The sequence below is a fragment of the Heteronotia binoei genome, chromosome 7, assembly GCF_032191835.1.
Source record: "Heteronotia binoei isolate CCM8104 ecotype False Entrance Well chromosome 7, APGP_CSIRO_Hbin_v1, whole genome shotgun sequence".
Lineage (NCBI taxonomy): Eukaryota > Metazoa > Chordata > Lepidosauria > Squamata > Gekkonidae > Heteronotia > Heteronotia binoei.
In genome coordinates, this window is record NC_083229.1 from 81,573,513 (window position 1) to 81,593,922 (window position 20,410).

Sequence of the window (20,410 nt, forward strand, 5' to 3'; positions counted from 1 at the left end):
CAGTAGCCTACAACTTTAATGCCAGTAGCTCACAAAGTAGAATTTTTGCTCACAAGATTCTGCAGCTTAGAGGGAACATTGGTCTGGTCCTTTAGTTCTCAGACCAGCAGCTGGCAAAAGAGAATACCAAGTCCTCTCTAGGTCTAGCAGGGTAGAAGAAGTTTTTCCTTGTTTGGGAAATTTCTTCAAATATATTAGAAGTAGGAAACCAGCCAGGGAAGCAGTGGGGCCCTTGGATGACCATGGGGTAAAAGGATTACTGAAGGAGGATGGGGAAATGGCTGAGAAGCTGAATGCATTTTTTGCCTCCGTCTTCACCGTGGAAGATGAGAAGTGTTTGCCCGCCCCAGAACCACTAATATTGGAAGGGGTGTTGAAAGACCTGAGTCAGATTGAGGTGACAAAAGAGGAGGTCCTACAACTGATAGACAAATTAAAAACTAATAAGTCACCGGGTCCGGACGGCATACATCCGAGAGTTCTGAAAGAACTCAAAGTTGAACTTGTGGATCTTCTAACAAAAATCTGTAATCTTTCATTGAAATCTGCCTGTGTTCCTGAGGACTGGAAGGTAGCAAATGTCACCCCCATCTTTAAAAAGGGTTCCAGAGGAGATCCAGGAAATTACAGGCCAGTCAGTCTGACTTCAATACCGGGAAAGTTGGTAGAAACCATTATCAAGGACAGAATGAGTAGGCACATTGATGAACACGGGTTATTGAGGAAGACTCAGCATGGGTTCTGTAAGGGAAGATCTTGCCTCACTAACCTGTTACATTTCTTTGAGGGGGTAAACAAACTTGTGGACAAAGGAGACCCGATAGATGTTGTTTACCTTGACTTCCAGAAAGCTTTTGATAAAGTTCCTCATCAAAGGCTCCTTAGAAAGCTTGGGAGTCATGGAGTAAAAGGACAGGTCCTCTTGTGGATCAAAAACTGGCTGAGTAATAGGAAGCAGAGAGTGAGTATAAATGGGCAGTCTTCGCAGTGGAGGACGGTAAGCAGTGGGGTGCCGCAGGGCTCGGTACTGGGTCCCATGCTCTTTAACTTGTTCATAAATGATTTAGAGTTGGGAGTGAGCAGTGAAGTGGCCAAATTTGCGGATGACACTAAATTGTTCAGGGTGGTGAGAACCAGAGAGGATTGTGAGGAACTCCAAAGGGATCTGTTGAGGCTGGGTGAGTGGGCGTCAACGTGGCAGATGCGGTTCAATGTGGCCAAGTGCAAAGTAATGCACATTGGGGCCAAGAATCCCAGCTACAAATACAAGTTGATGGGGTGTGAACTGGCAGAGACTGACCAAGAGAGAGATCTTGGGGTCGTGGTAGATAATTCACTGAAAATGTCAAGGCAGTGTGCGTTTGCAATAAAAAAGGCCAACGCCATGCTGGGAATTATTAGGAAGGGAATTGAAAACAAATCAGCCAGTATCATAATGCCCCTGTATAAATCGATGGTGCGGTCTCATTTGGAGTACTGTGTGCAGTTCTGGTCGCCGCACCTCAAAAAGGATATTATAGCATTGGAGAAAGTTCAGAAAAGGGCAACTAGAATGATTAAAGGGCTGGAACACCTTCCCTATGAAGAAAGGTTGAAACGCTTAGGGCTCTTTAGCTTGGAGAAACGTCGACTGAGGGGTGACATGATAGAGGTTTACAAGATAATGCATGGGATGGAGAAAGTAGAGAAAGAAGTACTTTTCTCCCTTTCTCACAATACGAGAACTCGTGGGCATTCGATGAAATTGCTGAGGAGACAGGTTAAAACGGATAAAAGGAAGTACTTCTTCACCCAAAGGGTGATTAACATGTGGAATTCACTGCCACAGGCTTCTCTTATGTTCTTATGGGAAACAAAGACTGAATGGGTAGAACCTATGGCCAGTAGACAATTACAAGATTTACTAAAAAATTATTATTTTTTTACTGTCAGTTATTGCTCAGTTCTTTTTCAAGTTCCACTACTGGTTGCTTCAGTTGGAAATTTGTAGTCATCTGGACAATTGTTGGAGGATGGAGAGGGCACATTCCGTCATAGCTGGTGCATGAGGGGCAATTTTGCCCTGAGGAAACCTGATGGCATCACGTACGACCATTAATGCCTTTGCTGCAGTCTCAAAAGTCTCATGTAAAATATGGCAAAGAATTTTACAGCTCCTACATGTCAGGTCAATAGGTTTAGCCTGTGCTTTCAAAAGTGATGAGCTATTTAGGATCATTTCAATAAGATTTTTAGAGAGGCCTGATATAATAAAAATGCATTATCCTAAATACTAAATGCTTTGACAAGAGGATTCTTGGGAACAACTCCTCTGTTCCCAGCATGTCCTACTGATGTTCAACAAAAATAACAGAAGGTTTTACTGGGGTTTCCCGCACAACTCCTCAGAAGAGTTCATTCCTCAACTGGCAGTCGGTTCCTGCAGACAGTTGTCAGAGGATACTCCATGAAGTTGATCAAACCATGCTGGTATTCCCTCTTCCCTCCTACTCTCATGCACAAGGACAAGAAGGTGTTTGCAGAACTCATACTATTACACATAATCTCTTAGCATTAGGGTCATAAAACCCCTCCTTAGAAGGGTGGACAAAGAAACTTCTCCATTTTTCTCACCAAGCATTTATAACTAGGCAAATACCTCACTTCAATAGAACTTACTCAATCCCATACCAACAACTTGTGGATCAGATCAAGTTCTGTGGCCAAGCCATACTCACAAGCAGCTAGATCTTGTCTACAGAACTACAGGTTCCTTGTCAGTTTTCAGTTAGGTTCCTCGGAGCCTACAGAAATTAGAGCAATTATGTGTCATGATGGGCACATGTGATTGACTCTCTCCATTGGAGTAGAAGGCAACAAATGAAGGAGTTGTCCCAAACAATCCCAAGAGCAGCTCCTCATCATTGATGACGCTTACAGCCAGCGGCCCTATTGACTTCAAGCATCGACACCATGCTGTGGGTTTGTTTATACATGAGACCACTTCAGTGATTTCTGAGACATTTCTATCTACAATTTATTACCAAGGAAGAACCCTCCACCAGAGCCCCACCCATTACAGTAAATCTGTTCTTGCTTGGTGAATGAGGATTCTCAATCCATTTCAAGTAAGAAATACTGCATTCTGGAGACAAAGCTGATCTTTATTGATTCCACTCTGACCAGTTGGGGACAGTGTTAGAAGACTCACCAGTTTGGTTGGTGGTCCAGGAGTGAGACAAACCTCTATCAACCTCTTGAGGTTTGGTTGGGTACCTGACCCGCAGCTCACAGATATTTGGTCTACATGTTCTAATCAGAATGGTCATGTTTCTGCCAAACTTACCACATAATTAGAAGGATCTAGATCCTTATCCCTCCACTGGGAGACTATCATGACCCTACTGTAAGGCAGAGCGCATTCAGGATTGAAGAATATCTTGGCAGATCAACTCAGCACACTGGTCCCGGATGATTATGTCCCACTTTGGTTTTATTTTAGTAGTCCTATTCGTCTTGCCATACAAACATCAAGTGAATCAGTGTTCCACCAGATATTTCTTCAGCTGTCTTTTGAAGCAATTGATGCTTTAACATTCCAGTGACCAAGATATCTTAAGAAGAAGATGATATTGGATTTATATCGCACCCTCCGCTCTGAACCTCAGAGTCTCAAAGCGGCTCACAATCTCCTTTATCTTCCTCCCCCACAACAGACACCCTGTGAGGTGGGTGGGACTGGAGGACTCTCATAGCAGCTGCCTTCCACCCCCCCCCCCCCAAATCAGGAAGATTTGGAAAAGAAGGCAGTACTTATCTTTTTATATCTTGATCTGTCAATGGAAGTAACAGATCCCCTACTAGATCTGGAAAACAGTTATCCAGTAAAATTTACATGACTTCATGAGAGGTTCTTGTCAGTGGAGTAAGAAGAGAGACATCAACCTCCTGTACCCTAAGCAAAATCAGCCATATTATTTTGTAAAGACAATCATGGCAGTGAACTCGAAGGATCCTGTCTCAAAATTTCAAGTCACATCTCTGATGACAGTGTTGCCTCCATTGCGTGGTCTGAACCTAACCAGATGCTCCCAAGTTTGGCACCTTCCCTAGCGTATTTCTCTTAAGTAGCCCATCACAGGGTGCAGATTTCCAATGCATACCATTCTTTCAGTTGTTGCCAGACAGCCTCTCAGGCCTATTTAGGAGGTTCCAATTAGATGTGGGGATCAGTACTGTGTTTCTTATTGCAACCCATCTGCTACCAGGGTGGGTATACTAGGCGCTCTTTCAGTAAAGCTGAAATTTGAGTCTCAAGACAAGTAGTCACTAGGACAGACCCTACCTTTAAATCAAAGGTGAATTTGATTGCCTACAGTTTCATAGAGTTTTATCTTTCATTATTTCTTCCAAAACCTATTCATCCAAAAGAAAATCCACAACATGTCTTGGATGTAAGACATATGTTTAAACCAATTCCTTATTCATATCATTCAGTCTACTGAATGAAGGAAGGAGAATGTCAAATCAGACTTAGGCAGTTCTCTTAGGGTCTGCATCATTGAAGCATACAAAATTTAAGTTAGACATACCAGTTGGGATCACCACACACTCAGTTAGATAGGCTGCAACCGACACAGCCATTTTCTAATGCCCCGCAGCTGAAGAATCTTGTTAGATGACTATATAATCAACGATACCCTCCTCTCCAAGTTGTCTTAAGATGACTGTCTATTACTCAGCTGATTCTGTGGTTGAAACAAATTAATTACAACATATTCTAGATCCAGAAGATGATGACCCATCTGTTTCATGAGGACACTGCTTTGGAAGGGACGGTGGCTCAGTGGTAGAGTATCTGCTTGGTAAGCAGAAGGTCCCAGGTGCAATCCCTGGCATCTCCAACTAAAAAGGGTCCAGGCAAGTAGGCGTGAAAAATCTCAGCTTGAGATCCTGGAGAGCTGCTACCAGTCTGAGTAGACAATGCTGACTTTGATGGACCGAGGGTCTGATTCAGTATAAGGCAGCTTCATATGTTCATATATATATGAAAGTCCCATCAAGATGTCCTCTGCCTCAGAGGGAGAACGACCATTGGATATTTATAATGAAGGGTCATTCTCCTCTGAGGAAAGGAGGACATCTTGCCCCTCCTGAAGTCATTGTCAATCTAGTTGTTCAGCAGATACACTTCTCTCAATTGTATGAATTGGCTTGTTTTTCTTATCTAGGTCGTTCGGCTTTTCTTTGGTTCTCTTTCCTAGAATTGACCTTTAGTCTTACTGCTTTTGGAATTACCAGAACTGAAGGGGGTGGCTCCCACAGGCAAGATGGGTCTGACTGGACCCATCAAGTTACCTTCACTATTCATCAAGATGTCCTCCTTTCCTCAGAGAACGACTCTTCATGGTAAGTATCTAATAGTCAATCTCTGATTTATTAGACACCTTGTAACCTTTTTGCAACAGATCTCTAGGTAAAGCAGTAAGCAGTATTTCCTGTTTTTTTCTTTTTTGGAATTCTATTTTAACTCAGAGAGTTTCCCCTTTTCTTCTACTAACCTTAATTAATTGCAGAAACTTGCTGTTGGCATCCTCGCTATATTGAAGGTTAAGTTGATAAGAAGCTTGGCAAAAGTTGTAACAAGCTATATAAACTGCACATTAGGCGAAAAAATATGTGCTCTACAAACTTTGTGAGATATGAGGAATAGTGTTTGAAATATTTTTGTGTCCATCTCAGATAATATGTGCATTGCCATTAAAATTTAAAAAATGGTAATCGGTTAGATTCAGCCCTGCTCTGGAAAAAAAAACCTCTTGCTGCAGCAGAGGAAGACTCATCATTTAGGGAGAGTTGTTGGATTCGTACAGTATCCAAGACAGAATATGAATGAATGCCCTTGAATTTGCATCTATGCAGCCTTTCCTGGTGCTTTTGCCTAGTAACTAATTTTGACATGCAGTTATGTGTTAATAAGCTCATTATTCATAACCCAAATACTTTTCAAATTAAACTTAAGACGAGTGGGGTCAGAAGTTCAAATCAAGAAATTGATTTCTGCAAAAAATAAGGTTTTCCCAAGTTTTCCGTACATTGTGATTCAACCCCCTAGACTCTTATTATTCTGTTTTTTGTAATCTTCTTCATAAATCAAATTATAAGTAGGATAAAGATATAACTGCAGTGAAAAATAGTAGAGATGGTTGAAGTGTAACATTTTAGATAATTTATTTAAAGATGTTTCAAAGCAGAATGACTCCCCCCCCTTTCAGGCAGTTGAAAAGAATATATTGTTTTCTGAGTGGTTTACTGTCCAGAACATCCTTTTCTGCATGCACAATGATATGCATTACTTTTGCTTGGAAACACTGTATAAATAACTGTTTTTCATGTTTTTCAGGCCTTTGAGAACGCATTTTTGTATTTACGGTTTTATTACTTTTAAAAAGTTTTATTAAAATTATGTTTGCAGGTATTTGTCCAGTTCTGTGGCAAACTCTAATGACAACAGAGCAAGCACCAATGTAGATAAAAGTTTGGTATGTTTCTTATTGTGTTGAACTGATTTCTTTTTAACAGATCAGTAGTGTTGTCAGTTGATCAAAGGATTTGTGGCTGATTTTTAACTGATTAATTAAATTACGAGAACATCACTGTAGATGCCTTTTTGATATATTGAAGGAAGAACAAGACAATTTTAACATTAATAAATAAACCATACTTGTTTTATTGTTATTTTTATCTGTAATGATTAATGTACCATTCAAAAATTGTGTCCTGGCTTATCATAGCCTCTGGTCTTTTGTATAAGGTAATGAGAACCCCTTAAAACAACTTTAGGTGACTGATGTGAAATAGACTATATATCACTGATACCAGTGGTTCTTAACCTTTACAAGTAAATACAGGTAAATAAAATAGAACAGTCCAGGCAAGGCCACTATTTTTGTAAATTTATGTATACATTTAATAGAACCCTTGTGCCTGATGGCCTCACCCAACTCCTTAATTTTAGGTTTGGCTCCTGTGTGTGGCATGCCAATTTTCTGAAGGCTTGGGAAATAAATCTAGAATTTTATTCTCAAGGTGGTGGGTGTGAGCCAAATAAAACAACTCTCCTGAGCCTAGCTATCAGAAGCTACTACGGGTAGTACTGCCTAAAATTCTAAAATCCAAATACTTCTGAATTGCTTAGAAGTTTTGCATACCTCTGCAGACTTGTAGATCAGCTATGTTAAGAATCACTGACTTAGACAGACTTTTCATTTTTTGTAAATTATATCTCTCCTCTTTTATATTCTCTCCATCTTTAAAGCTGGAATCTCTCCAAAAAACTATCTATCAGCTTGAAGAACAGTTACAAAATGAAATGCAGCTGAAAGATGAAATGGAACAAAAATTCAGGTGATTTCCCTTCATTATATGTTTTCGAACCCACCCTTCCAACACGTAAATAGATAATGCTTCAGGTTTCTATTTTGGAGGTTAGATGTTTTCCCCCTGGTCATGGCATATATCTTGTATGTGTGAGAGAAGAGGTGGTTTGCACTTGAAGTGTCATCCTTCAATTCTAGCTGACACCCACAATCTGCAGTCTTGATAATGTAATGTTGGTGGCCTATGCCATTTCATTCTAAGCGGGGAAGTGTATGTATGTGCATACATATACAAATACTTCTACTCATAAAATCTCCCTGCATATAGGAAACTAATGTGTAAGGGAGAAATCTGGCCAGAACTTTCCTCTAATACAGGGGTGTCAGACATAGGGCCTGCGGGAAGGATCTGGCTCCTGCAGGGCTCAGATCCTCCCCATGAGCAATTTCCTTCTCTGCTTCTTTTCCCAGGGCTGTTATTGCAGCTGCACCATGACTTGCTTCTTCCCTAGCTACCTCTTTGCTTCCTGCCTCTTGCCTCCCCCCTCCTTCACACACCCACACCCACACACACAAACCCCTACTCCCTCAGTTGCTGCTTTGTGTAGGAGAGAGACAAAACCAAGTCTGTCTGTCTGTCTCTCTCTCTCTTTCTCACAAACACACATAGTTTCTGCTTCTTACTATGGGGCTCTTCCTCTTCTACTTCCTTCTCCAGGGCTGCTCCTTCTCTTTTTTTATGGTGGAAGGGAGGAGGAGGCCAGAGAGAGAAACAAAGTTGGAGTTTCATGGCAGCTTTAATACCAACATTTTATTCCAGGTTTAAGCTTTTGTGTGCAAGTGCATTTCTTCAGAGGAATTCTTCTCACAAGCACAGTGTACATTGAGGAAATTATTTTGGCTTATTCTGATTTTTAAAAAAAAAAGATTGGATCTCTCTGTTCCTATCCGGATTTTATTTCCTTTCAAAATGGCCCTGATTAGGAATCAGAACACTTCGATTGGTCCTTATATCTTGGAGAGTGGAGGGATTTCAGATGCCGAATGATAATAGCATGCATTGGTAATGAGACAGAAAAACTAGCTCTCAGTTCAGGAGAATGCATTGTCTTGAGTTTCACTATCAATTGCAGTTCAGCAGTCTCTCTTTTTAATCTGTCCTTGAAATTCCTTTGTAAGAGCACTGCTACTCTTAGATGCTGTGAATGTTCTGGTTTCTATTGTTGTTTGTTTGTTTTGATTTATAGCCCGCCCTTTCCCAAATGGGCTCTGAGCAGGTAACAACAGTCAATAATACAAGGTTAAAATCAGATACATATAATAAAACAATAAACAATCTAAAAACAATATAACAGTCTAAAAATAAACTCCAATTCTTCAGTTGGTGGTATCAGTTGTTAGACTTATGTCCATTTATTCTTTGGATCCTCCTGGATGGAACTAAAACCTTGGTTTCCTGTCACATTACCAATGCTAGTATCTCCATGCGTGTATATCACACCTAGTCCAATCACACCTGCTATTGTCTTTCAGCTGCTATTGCCATTTGACATGTGAAATCAACTTTATAAAGTTTATAGCTCCACCATCTCATGTTACATTTCATGGCACTCATGGCCCAGCCCAATGAAGTGGCATATATGTCAGATCCTTCCCTCGTAACAAATGAGTTCAACACCTTTGCTCTGTGATGCTTATTTTGTATACGCAAGATGTTTTTGTCAGGGTACTGAACTGCAGTCTGAAATGGGCTGATCTTATTATAGATTATCTCACATGAGACTACTGATCATGTATCTTGCAATATGTACTCCAAAAACAAATACACTTTGCTTTGGACTGTTTTTTTTTGGGGGGGGGGGGCGGGAACAGATCTCAAGGAAATCTCCTTGTATATCTGTTCTTTCACCAAAGTTCAGGAGACAGTTCTTAATCTTATCAAAACTGAAAAGATGTGGGAATGACTAGGGTGATCAGTACAGTGCTTCAGTGGCATACATAGTCTGTGCCAGCACTACCCCGGGAGTTTGGTCATGTTTTCAGAATATTGTAGCTCTTGACAGTGTTGTCCGTGCTCGCAAGGCTTTGTCTGTGTTTATTTAGTTTCATATGAGAAATACTAAACAGAAATATAAAGTAAGACCTGGTTGTAACATGGATTTAATTTTTTGTAGAACTTCAAATATTAAACTAGATAAGATAATGAAGGAATTAGATGAAGAGGTAAGTGGAATTTTCCCACAATATCACGTTCGTTTAATTATTTTAAAATCTTACTTGAATATACAGTTTTCACAATGAATTGTATTAGATGAGCAGGGAACAGATCTGTTTGTGTGGCTCATTTTATAAGAATTAAAGAAAGAAAAATAATTTTGGAAATATGATAGTACTCTGCAGAACATGCTAGTTAAGAAATATTGGATTTGCAGATGGGAAAGTAAATGTGTTGAGAGATAATGTTGAATTCAAGAGTTTAGTTGTATCATAGGAAAGGTCTGCCTAATCTAGTGTTTTGTTTTTAACAGATGTTTCTTACAAGCAAGCATGAATGTAACTTTCGGTTTTCCTCCTAGCGTTTGGAAGATAAAATTAAAATGAATTAAAATTCAAGTAGAGTCTTGAATATCAGCTATCATGGTTAATACCAGTTGTCAGATCTATGGGAATGGATGAAGAATGTACATTGTGTGCTTTTGTACTAAGATTCTTTGTATATTATTTTTATATTTTTTTATATCTCTCTTTAATATTTATATAAGATTATATGTATCATATATCATATCTCTCTTCCAAGAAACAAATAGCATAATACTATAGATAATACTGGTTTCTCCAAGGCTTTTCATAACCTGATCTTCCATCTAGTTGGTTCATTCTGCAGAGAATGTGGTGAAGAAAAAGAGACCCAAGAATATGAAAGAAAAGCTACTTGTGTTTTATTTAGATAATTCACATCAGTTTAAAAATATTAAAATGTACTATTTGTATTGCTATGTTTTAATTCAGTTTTTGGTAATAGGTGTGTACCCACCTAATGAGAACTAATCCCTTTTCATATATGAAAACTAGCAATATTTTCAAATTACAGGTGAGTCAGAGAAAAAACTTGGAATCTACTGTTACCCAGGTTGAAAAGGAAAATATGCTGCTGCAACACAGAATAAGTGAATATCAGAGAAAGTCAGAACAAGAGAATGAAAAACGTCGGAATGTAGAAAATGAAGGTAAATTGTCTCTCCCTTATAGATTCATATATTTCAATATCACTTTAGCATTCCCAAAACTTGTTTTTTGAAAAATGTGAAAATGTCAGGAATGGGTTGGATTCCCTGCTGTTGCCAGCAGCAGGAGTGCAGGTGTTTTCCCCGACAGCAACCCCTTCTGATTCCAGGAAAGTTGATTCCTGGGGGTCGGGGATGGCTTGCCCACTTGGCAAACTAGGCATTTGACTAGGGTGCAGGGAGGGGGGGTGTCAAATTGGCTGCTTCGCAGTACCCCAGGCAAATGCCTAATTTGCACTCCCCACCCCCCCGGCACGCTCAGAGAAGTGACACCAGCCTCTTCTTACCCACTTTGATGCAAGCATTTCAGTAAAGTGTTCTCTTAAGAGACGCATGACATGACAAGGTTTTGCTCGCCCCTCCCTTCGAGGGGAGAGGGGAACAAAGCCTCGTCGTGTCATGTGCTCTCTTAAGAGAACGTTTTACTGAAATGCCCGCATTGAAGTGGCTGGGTAAGGAGGAGGCTTGCATCACTCCTCTGAGCCGGGGGAGAGGGCCTGGAGCGTGACACAGTGTTGCGGTGCTGCAAATATGACAAGAGGGAAGGGGTGTGGCGCAAGGAGGGGGCGCAGCGTGGCAACTTTGCCTGGAGCGCTGGGCACCATAGGGCTGTCCCTGCTGGGGTTGTGGGATCTGGTAGACTAATGGCCATGTGACTCATGAGGCTTCTGTGAGGAAGAGGCAGAAGGCAAAACTGCCTTTCTTCAGGTACCACTCTCCTCAGTACAGCACCATCCATATGACTTAATCCACAACTTTCCTGGGGTCGAAAGGGATACATACATACATATGTGGTGTGTGTATATATGTGTGTGTGTACACACACATCTCCTGATTGCGTAAAACATTATAAAATATATAATCAAGAGAAATGAATAGTCACATTTAATGGTTTTTCTTTCATCTAGTATCAACATTAAAAGAACAACTGGAAGACTTAAGAAAAATTAGTCAGCATTCACATATTACTAATGAAAAAATAATACAGTTGCAAAAGCAAGTAAGTAATTTTACATACCTCCATCTCCATCACCTCCCATATATATATATATATATATACATACACGCTTAGGATAAATACCAAAGTAACAGAGCTGAGCATGCTAAATATATGTTCTCTTCCTTACTGTCTTCCCTAATTTTTTTCATTCCTAACAGCTAGAAGAAGCCAATGATTTATTAAGAACAGAATCTGATACTGCAGCAAGATTGAGAAAGAGTCATACAGAAATGAGCAAGTCGGTGAGCCAGTTTGAAGCCCTAAATAGGGAACTGCAAGAGAGATACAGAGTTCTAGAGACCACAAAGTTACAAGTGGAAAAGGATTATTACCAACTGCAAGCAGCCCTGGAAGTAGAACGAAGGGATAGGACTCACGGATCAGAAATTATTGGAGAGCTACAAGGTAATTGTTCTATACTGGCATAATTTTTATTATTTTACCAGCCAAAACTGTTCTGTCAAATATATTGAAAGTATTAGAACTCTTGGAAATACTCTGCTTTATATTGTAACAGTAAATTTTAGGCTACTTTTTCACTGGAAACCTAAGCCTTTCACAGGGTACTTGATATGTTTTGCAGCAAAGGTATTTTAGAGGCATATTCTGACCCCAAACAGAAAGGAGGAACATGTGGTATTACCCATCTCCTTGGACGTACTAAGTATGTACCTACAGAACAGGGTGTATGAACAACTGGACTACATTGGGTTTATTTATTTATTTCTGTTGATTTATACCCCTCCCCTCCCATTAACAGCTTGGGGCTGCTTCCAACATAATACATTAAGATCATATACAGTTAAATACAACTAAAATAATAAAATATACCATAAAATATACCATCGAAACTCTACAGGCTTCAGGCAGCGGTAGTGGCCATGTGACATATCAACATAGATTGTTCTTATTTACAGTAACATCAGTAGGGAGCTAGATCACTCTTGCTGGTGGTCTTGAGATATTAACCAAAAGCCACCTGGAAAAGTGCAGTTTTACAGGTCCTGCTGAATTGCAGCAAGTCCTGTAGGGCCCTGATTTCCTCTGGCAGTTCATTCCACAGCTTGGGAGCCAGGGCTGACATCTTTTGGGCTGGGGATGTTGCGAATGATGTTGCAAACTTGACTGTAGTGCTCTTTGCGGAACATATGGGGAAAGGTGGTCCTGCAGGTACACTGGCCCCTGGCCATATAAGACCTTGAACGTAAGAACTAATACCTTGAAGTGAACCCAGTATGCTATAGGCAGCCAGTACAGTTGTAACACTGGTCGAATATACTACCTCCTAGAGAGCCCAAGGAGAATCCTTGCAGCTGTGTTTTGCACTAGCTGGTGCTTCTGGTTTGGGTCAAGGGCAGCTCCTTGTAGAGAGAATTACAGTAATCTAGCCCAGAGGTGACCAAAGCATGGGTCACTGTAGCCAGGTCGCTGCAATAGAGATAGGGGACCAGCTGCCTGATCAGCTGCAGATGGTAAAAGGCCAATCTTGCAGTGGACATCACTTGGGTCTCAATAGGTGAGGTATCCAGGAGGACTCACTAAACTCCTAACCTGCTGCGATGGCATGAAAGGTGAACCACCAAAGCTGGGAGAGGAAGTCCCACTCCGGGACTGCCACGTCCCAGGTACAAGACCTTCATCTTTACCAGATGCATTTTCAACTGGCTCTGAGCTAACTAGCCATCATGTGCAGCACCAGGTCAAGATCTGCTGGCACGTCGTTTGCCCCACTGTCCCACATCAGATAGAGTTGGGTGTCATCCACAGACTGATGACACCCAAGCCCATATCTCTGGATAACCTGGGCGAGGGGGCGCATATAGATATTAAACAGCATAGGGGAAAGTACTGCCCCCTGTGGCACTCCACATTCTAGTGGGTGTCTCTGGGGGAGCTCCCTCCCCAGTGCCACTCTCTGTCACTGACTTTGGAGAAAGAAGATCAGCAAATGTAAAGCTGTCCCTATAATTCCCACGTCAGCAAGGTGGTGAATCAGCAGGTGGTGGTCAACCATATCAAATGCAGCCAACAGGTCTAATAACAGTAGCAGTGCTGAACCACCCCGATCCAGGTGTCTCCACAGGTTGTCAGTGAGATCAGCCAAGGCTGTCTCTATGCCATGCCCTGGGTGGAAACCAGACTGGAAGGGTTCTAATACAGAGGTTATCACAGGGGTGGCTGACCTGTGGCTTGGGAGCCACAAGAGGCGCTTTCATACATATTGGCGGCTCTCAAAGCTTCCACTGCCCCATTGGCTGGCTTGGATATGGCAGTTGTCTCTTTAAATCACTTCTCCAAGCCAAGGCAGCTGGCAGCTTGCAGCTTGGAGAATGTATTTAAAGTTAAAGTTGCTTTATTTCAACTTCTCCCTCCTGCAATCCTGCAATCTAATTTCCTTTCTTTCTTCCTTCCTCCCTCCCTCCCCTCCCCTCTTCTCCCACATCTGATGTTTATTCTATGTGGCTTTTACATTATGTTCGGCCACCCCCAGGTTATCATGTATGGAGTCCTCCACCTCATTTCGTGATTTGGACATAAGGTCCCTAGTGGACCTTTGAACATGAAATGCTGTTCAGGTTGCAACTTCCATTCTGGAGGTTGTATGCTGACGGGCTGGGAAGATGCCGTAAAATTAATACTGAAATGCTGTGCCCCTTCCCTCTGGCCAGGAAAGTGAGGTGTAGTAAGCCTAATACTCACAGGCACAGCGGAAATGTTGAACTAGTGCTTTAGTTTTTCTTGGTATTTAAGGAGGAATAGTGATTGTGTAAAACATTTCCAGTATAAATATTTACAAGCGTATCTCCATACAGTGATTTGGGGGCTGTTTAACTGGGAAGATTCAAACATTTTATCCCTGATTTATGAAAGCACTCTATGGTATAGTTTGAGAACTTCCTGCTTGGATGGAAATCCAGTGTAAGATGATGCTTACCTTTGAAATGCGTTATATTATGCATAGTGTTGTCCTCATTTTTATGAGAGTCAATATATATTTGAGCCATATTAGTTTTCTTTCATTATTGAATTAAATTGCTGATTGGGAGCGTGGTACAAATATTGTAACTATAATTGTGGATCCGAAGGTGGATTTTCATGGATCTTCATCGTGGTCTCTGTGCAGTCACACACAATGTCTCGCCTAGAGTGTTTTTTGGTGCACTTTCCGCTTGCCCTGGGGAGCAGGCATCGACTGCGCAAGCCTGGAGCGAGCGGGAGGCTCCATTCCCATTCAGTTTCTTCCTTTCCGCCGCCTGGACAACACCTACCTTGCTGCGTTCCTCTCTCCTCAGCTCATCTTCTCCTGTTTGGTATTGTATTTTCCTTTTTTCTCTTACCATTCTTCTATCATTTTTCGTCCTTATAAATTTTTTTTTTTTAAAAAGCCCTTGTTTCTGCGCTTTCCTTTCCCTATTTTTCTCCCCTCCCTCCCCTCCCTTGTCTGGAGCATATGGAAAGGAAAATTACTTTCAAAAAGTGTCGGAGGTGTGGATCTAAAATCCCTACTTCAGACAGACATTCGTACTGTCTTTTCTGCTTGGGTGAAGCTAATCAGGGAGATACTTGCCCTCATTGCGCCAGCTTTGGTAAACAGGCGTGAAAAAACCGAGCGGCCAGACTTCAAAGTTTCCTGCTCGAAAAATCTCTTCGGGCTATGCCCAGCTCTGATTTGCCGCCTCCCCCGCACTGAGCGGGAGATTTGGCTGCGTCGGCTGCTCCTCAACTTCACAAGAAGCATAAGTCCAACGTGACCATCCATACACTCCGACACTGGCCACAAGGCTTCGAAGAAGCCTCGCCATACCGATTCATCTGCCTCAGCCCCGAAGAAATCTCGCGATCCTACAAGGTCAACTCCGACAACTTCCCCGAGGGCCACCACTTCAACTGCTATAGCGACATCGATGGTGTCGGTTTCCACACACTCGGCTCCGATCCAACCTCTTGTTCCACCAGAGCTTTCGGCGCCCTCCGATGTCATCTTCGATATGCCTCATCTCACTCCTCACTCCCCAGCTGCAGTCGAGATTATACTGGTTCGATCTCACTCGCCCTTGGTCCATAGTGTGGCGCCGTTCGACATCCTCGAACCCGACCCCCGTTCGGATCCGACTTTCTCTCAGGAGCATCCCCGGTCCTTGCTACAGGCTGGATCCTTTCGAGACATTGGAGTTTCTCCTCTCTACAGAGAGTTGTCAACACAGGTTTCCACCCAGTATGTCCGATCCCGCTCACCGGTTCGACTTCATGATTTCCGTTCACGCTCTCCGGTCTACCGTGAATACCAGGACTATTACCAGAGGGGTCAATATGAATATTCCTCACTCTCCAGATCACCATCTCCCAGACATCGCCGGGTGTACCATTGCTACTCCCGTTCTCCCTCGGATGAGGGTTTCCTTCGCTCTCGGCACCGTGAGAGGTCGCATCCCACAGTCGTGATGTATCAACACCTCGAATCCGTGACTTCGAATCTCCTCGGTACCGTGAGCCTTCTTGAACCTGAGACCCGGAGTATCTCTCTCGAGACTGTGAAGCCCTTCGAGTCCGTGAACCTCCTCGGTACCAAGAACCTTTTTTACCCCGCACTGCTTCCGCCACCATATCTGCTGCTCCGGCCACGACTTCTACATCGGCCATGGCTTCGACTGCCTTACAAGAAAAGTGTAAATCTTCCGAGGAACATGCATCCACATCTGCACCTACCAAGCCTCTGATCTCTCCTGCAACCAAGGAATCCCAATCCGACGGGGACAGCTCAGGCTCTTCTGACTCCGAAGATCCTCCTGTTTCTCCTGCCTCGGATTCCACACAGCCAGCCAGTCTTTCTCCATTGGACGGTTTGAAGGCCTACTTTAACCTGATTGCTACCATGGCTGAAGCCTTGAATGTTACTCTTCCTTCTGACTCACCCAAGGTTTCTGACATAGTCCACGATCTGGTTCAGGTGGATTTCCCAGCGGGGTCACTCCTACCTATCTTGCCAGTGCACTTGGAAAGTCTGCGTGAGGCCTGAGACAAACCTGCTTCGATTCCACCTACTTCGAAGCGCTTTGACTCCCTGTACAGAGTACATGCTCCTGATTCTAAATATTTAGCCTCCCATCCTGCTCCAAACTCCATAATCGTGCACTCAGCGACTAAAGCTAAACCATCCAGGCACCCTACTCCTCCTGATCGTGAGGGCCGGAAGTTGGACACCTTAGCTCGCAAGATTTATAACCTTGCCTCTACTAATTCCAAGTTTAATAATTACTTGGCTTATTTTGCGGCATGTACATTTAATCTCGCCAACCAGTTTACTCCTCTCATTCCTTCTCTGCCTGAGACTTCTCAGAGAGCTGCATCTAATTTAGTCTCTGAGCTATCATGAGTTTCGAAACAGTAGATTAACACCATCAGACATGCCATTTCCTGCTCATCTAGAGTGTTCGCTTCATCGGTGGCATTGCATCGACACGCCTGGCTGAGGTCAACCAACCTGCAACCCGATATTAAACAAAAAATCGAAGACCTACCTTTTGATGGTCTTGGCCTCTTTCATGCATCCACTGATGAAGTCCTCACTTCGGTAGATGACAGCCGCAAGAGGGCAAAGCGCCTTGGAGTCTCTCAGCCAGCCTCCCAGCAGTTCAATCGACCTAAGCCTTGGAGACCATCTTTTCAGAGGCGTCAACGCTCTCCTAAGCAATCCGATTACTGGAAGAGGAACCCCCCCCCCCCCAACAAAAGCAAACCTTCCAACAGAGGCCACGCTCTCAGCAGACAAAGAAGTTTTCTCAGCCAGCCAAGCAGTCTCTTTGACTCTCCTCTGCATTTCACTCAACAGCTGAATTCATGCTATCAAACATGTCTTCTCCTGTTCTATCCAACCTGGAGCTCAATCACCACGGACTCACCATAATCCGCCTAGGTTACGCAATCAAGTTCGTTTTCCCACCTCACCACCACTACTTCACTGTTACTCCACCCTTCCCTCATCTCAAACCAGTTTGGAATAGTAGTTAAGTGTGCAGACTTTTATCTGGGAGAACCAGGTTTGATTACCCACTCCTCCACTTGCACTTGCTGGCATGGCCTTGGATCAGCCATAGCTCTGGCAGAGGTTGTCCTTGAAAGGGCAGCTGCTGTGAGAGCCCTCTCCAGCCCCACCCACCTCACAGGGTGTCTGTTGTGGGGAAGGAAGGTAAAGGAGATTGTGAGTCGCTCTGAGACTCTTCGGAGTAGAGGGCGGGATATAAATCCAATATCTTCTTCAAACAAGAGATTCTGGACTTGCTCCAAAAAAATGCCATAGAACCTGTTCCTCCTCACCATCGGGGGACAGGTTTCTACTCATGATATTTCCTGGTGCCCAAGAGGGACAGGGGCAAGCGACCCATTCTGGATCTCAGGAGACTAAACAAGCGGATAGTCTACAAGAAATTCAGAATGACCTCCGTCCAATCCATCCTTCCCCTAATTCCGCAGGATTCCTGGATGGCATCCCTGGATCTTCGGGACACTTATTTCCATGTGACCATCAGACCTCAGCACCGCAAATATCTTCGCTTTGCTATGGGAGAACATCACTACCAGTATCGATCCCTCCCTTTTGGGCTGTCCACCACCCCCAGAGTGTTTACGAAGTGCATGGCAGTAGTCGCAGCTGCTCTGCGTCTTCGCAACATTCCAGTGTTCCCGTACATAGACGACTGGTTGCTCATCGCTTCCACAGCACATCAACTGGTGAAGAATCTCAAAACAACACTCTCTCTTCTCGCTTCCCTGGACCTGTGTGTGAATGCTACCAAATCTCACCTCACCCCAACTTAGGACCTACAGTTCATAGGTGCTCGTCTCTGCACATCTCCTCATCTAGTTTTTCTTCCCAGGGATCGTGCCCACACCATCCTGTCCCTGGCCCAGGAGGTCCTACGTACCCCAACGCAACCTGCAATCACCATCCTACGTCTTCTGGGCCTCATGGCCGCAACAACCTCTTCGATTCGCAAGACTGCGCATGCGACATCTCTAGCTTTGGTTTGTTCGTGCCTACCATCCACACGTACAACCACAGAATACTGTTCTCACTGTACCTCAGAGGGTTCAGCTCTCCCTTGTTTGGTGGACAGTACCAGACAATTTACTTTGTGGAATGCCCATTGTTTTTCCTCCTCCGTCTGTCATTGTGACTACAGATGCCTCCAAGTGGGGATGGGGAGCCCACTTAGAGGACAAGACTGTCAGGGGTTTGTGGACTGCGCCCGAGAGGGCTATACACATAAACTGCCTAGAACTCATAGCCATTCACAGGGCTCTTCAATCGTTCTTCCGTCTGTAATCAACCGACATGTCCAGATCACAACCGACAATATGGCCACAGTTTTCTATGTGAACAAGCAGGGCGGTACTAGATCTATCCGTCTGTGCTGCATAGCCATACTTCTTTGGAAATGGTCCATCAAAAACAGCATCTACCTGACTGCCATTCACCTTCCAGGGATAATGTCTTGGCTGATTCCCTCAGCAGGATTTGCATAGACGACCACGAATGGTCCTTCAATCCATGCTACTTGCATCGCATCTTTGCATGCTTCGGGACTCCAAAAGCAGATGTTTTTGCTACGAAAGACAACTCGAAATGCCCTCTCTTTTATACCAGGAGAGGCAACGATGCTTTCCTCCACAGCTGGAGGGGTCCTCTTCATTATCTTTTTCCACCAACCCCTCTAATTACCCAATCTCTACTCAAAATTGCTCAGGACAGTACAGACTGCATACTGATAGCACCATGGTGGCCACGGCAACCATGGTTTACGAGACTCCTTCAAATGTCCCATCACACTTATCGCCGCCTTCCCCTAGCAGACAATTTCTTCACCCAAGATCACGGCCAGGTATGGCACCACAACTCCCAAATTCTAGGACTTACGGTTTGGAGAATTCAGCCACATCTTTACCACCGAGAGTAGCGGAAGTTATCCTTCTACCAGGTGCTCATACCAGTGCAAGTGGAAGTGCTTCTGCTCCTTTGCATCCTCTCAACAACTTGATCCAGAGTCTGTACCTCTCCCTTCGATCCTGGAATACCTGCTGTCTCTACAGGTGTTGGGGCTCAGCTATTCTTCTTTAAAGTTTCACCTTTCAGCCATTTCTGCTTTCCACGAGCCTATTGACGGTCAGACTGTTTTCTTCCATAAACTGTTCAAATCATTCCTCAAGGGCATGTTGCACCTTCACCCTCCTATCAAACCGATTGTGCCAGTTTGGAGTTTGTCGTTAGTTCTTTCACAACTTATGAAACCCCCTTTTGAACCCTTGGCCACTATGGACCTTAATCTTCTCTCTTGGAAGACTGCCCTGTTGGTTGCTCTCACTTCTGGCAAGCGGGCCAGTGACTTGTGTGCCTTCCGTTCTGACCCACCTTATACAGTTTTTCATAGGAACAAAGTGGTTCTGAGAGCGGATCCTTCTTTCTTACCCAAAGTTGTATCGAAATTTCATCTTTCAACTTCTACTTCATTGCCCATGTTTTTTCCTTATCATAAGGACTCTGGACAAAGAGCTCTACACTCTCTCGACGTCAGAAGAGCTTTGTCTTTTTACCTCTCTCGTACACAACCGTTCTGTAAGGACCCTAATTTATTTGTGGCCTATGGCAGTCCTCAAAGAGGATGCAAAATTTCTACCCAGAGACTCTCTAAGTGGGTATCCATTGCAATCCGGTTGTGTTACAAAGTTGCTAAGCGACCTTTACCTGAAGGCCTTAAGGCTCACTCAACTAG

At 43.4% G+C, this 20,410-nt stretch overlaps 1 protein-coding gene across 2 annotated transcripts in view; it reads left to right on the forward strand.

The window, feature by feature from the left end:
• ROCK1 (Rho associated coiled-coil containing protein kinase 1) overlaps positions 1–20,410 on the forward strand; it is a 131,047-nt gene that overhangs the window by 65,828 nt on the left and 44,809 nt on the right. For both annotated transcript variants that reach the window (XM_060243924.1, XM_060243925.1), the window contains exons 11-16: positions 6,455–6,521; positions 7,298–7,386; positions 9,533–9,581; positions 10,450–10,585; positions 11,551–11,642; positions 11,801–12,047. In XM_060243924.1, coding sequence (XP_060099907.1) covers positions 6,455–6,521; positions 7,298–7,386; positions 9,533–9,581; positions 10,450–10,585; positions 11,551–11,642; positions 11,801–12,047 — 680 coding nt within the window. The remainder of the gene's footprint in view (positions 1–6,454; positions 6,522–7,297; positions 7,387–9,532; positions 9,582–10,449; positions 10,586–11,550; positions 11,643–11,800; positions 12,048–20,410) is intronic.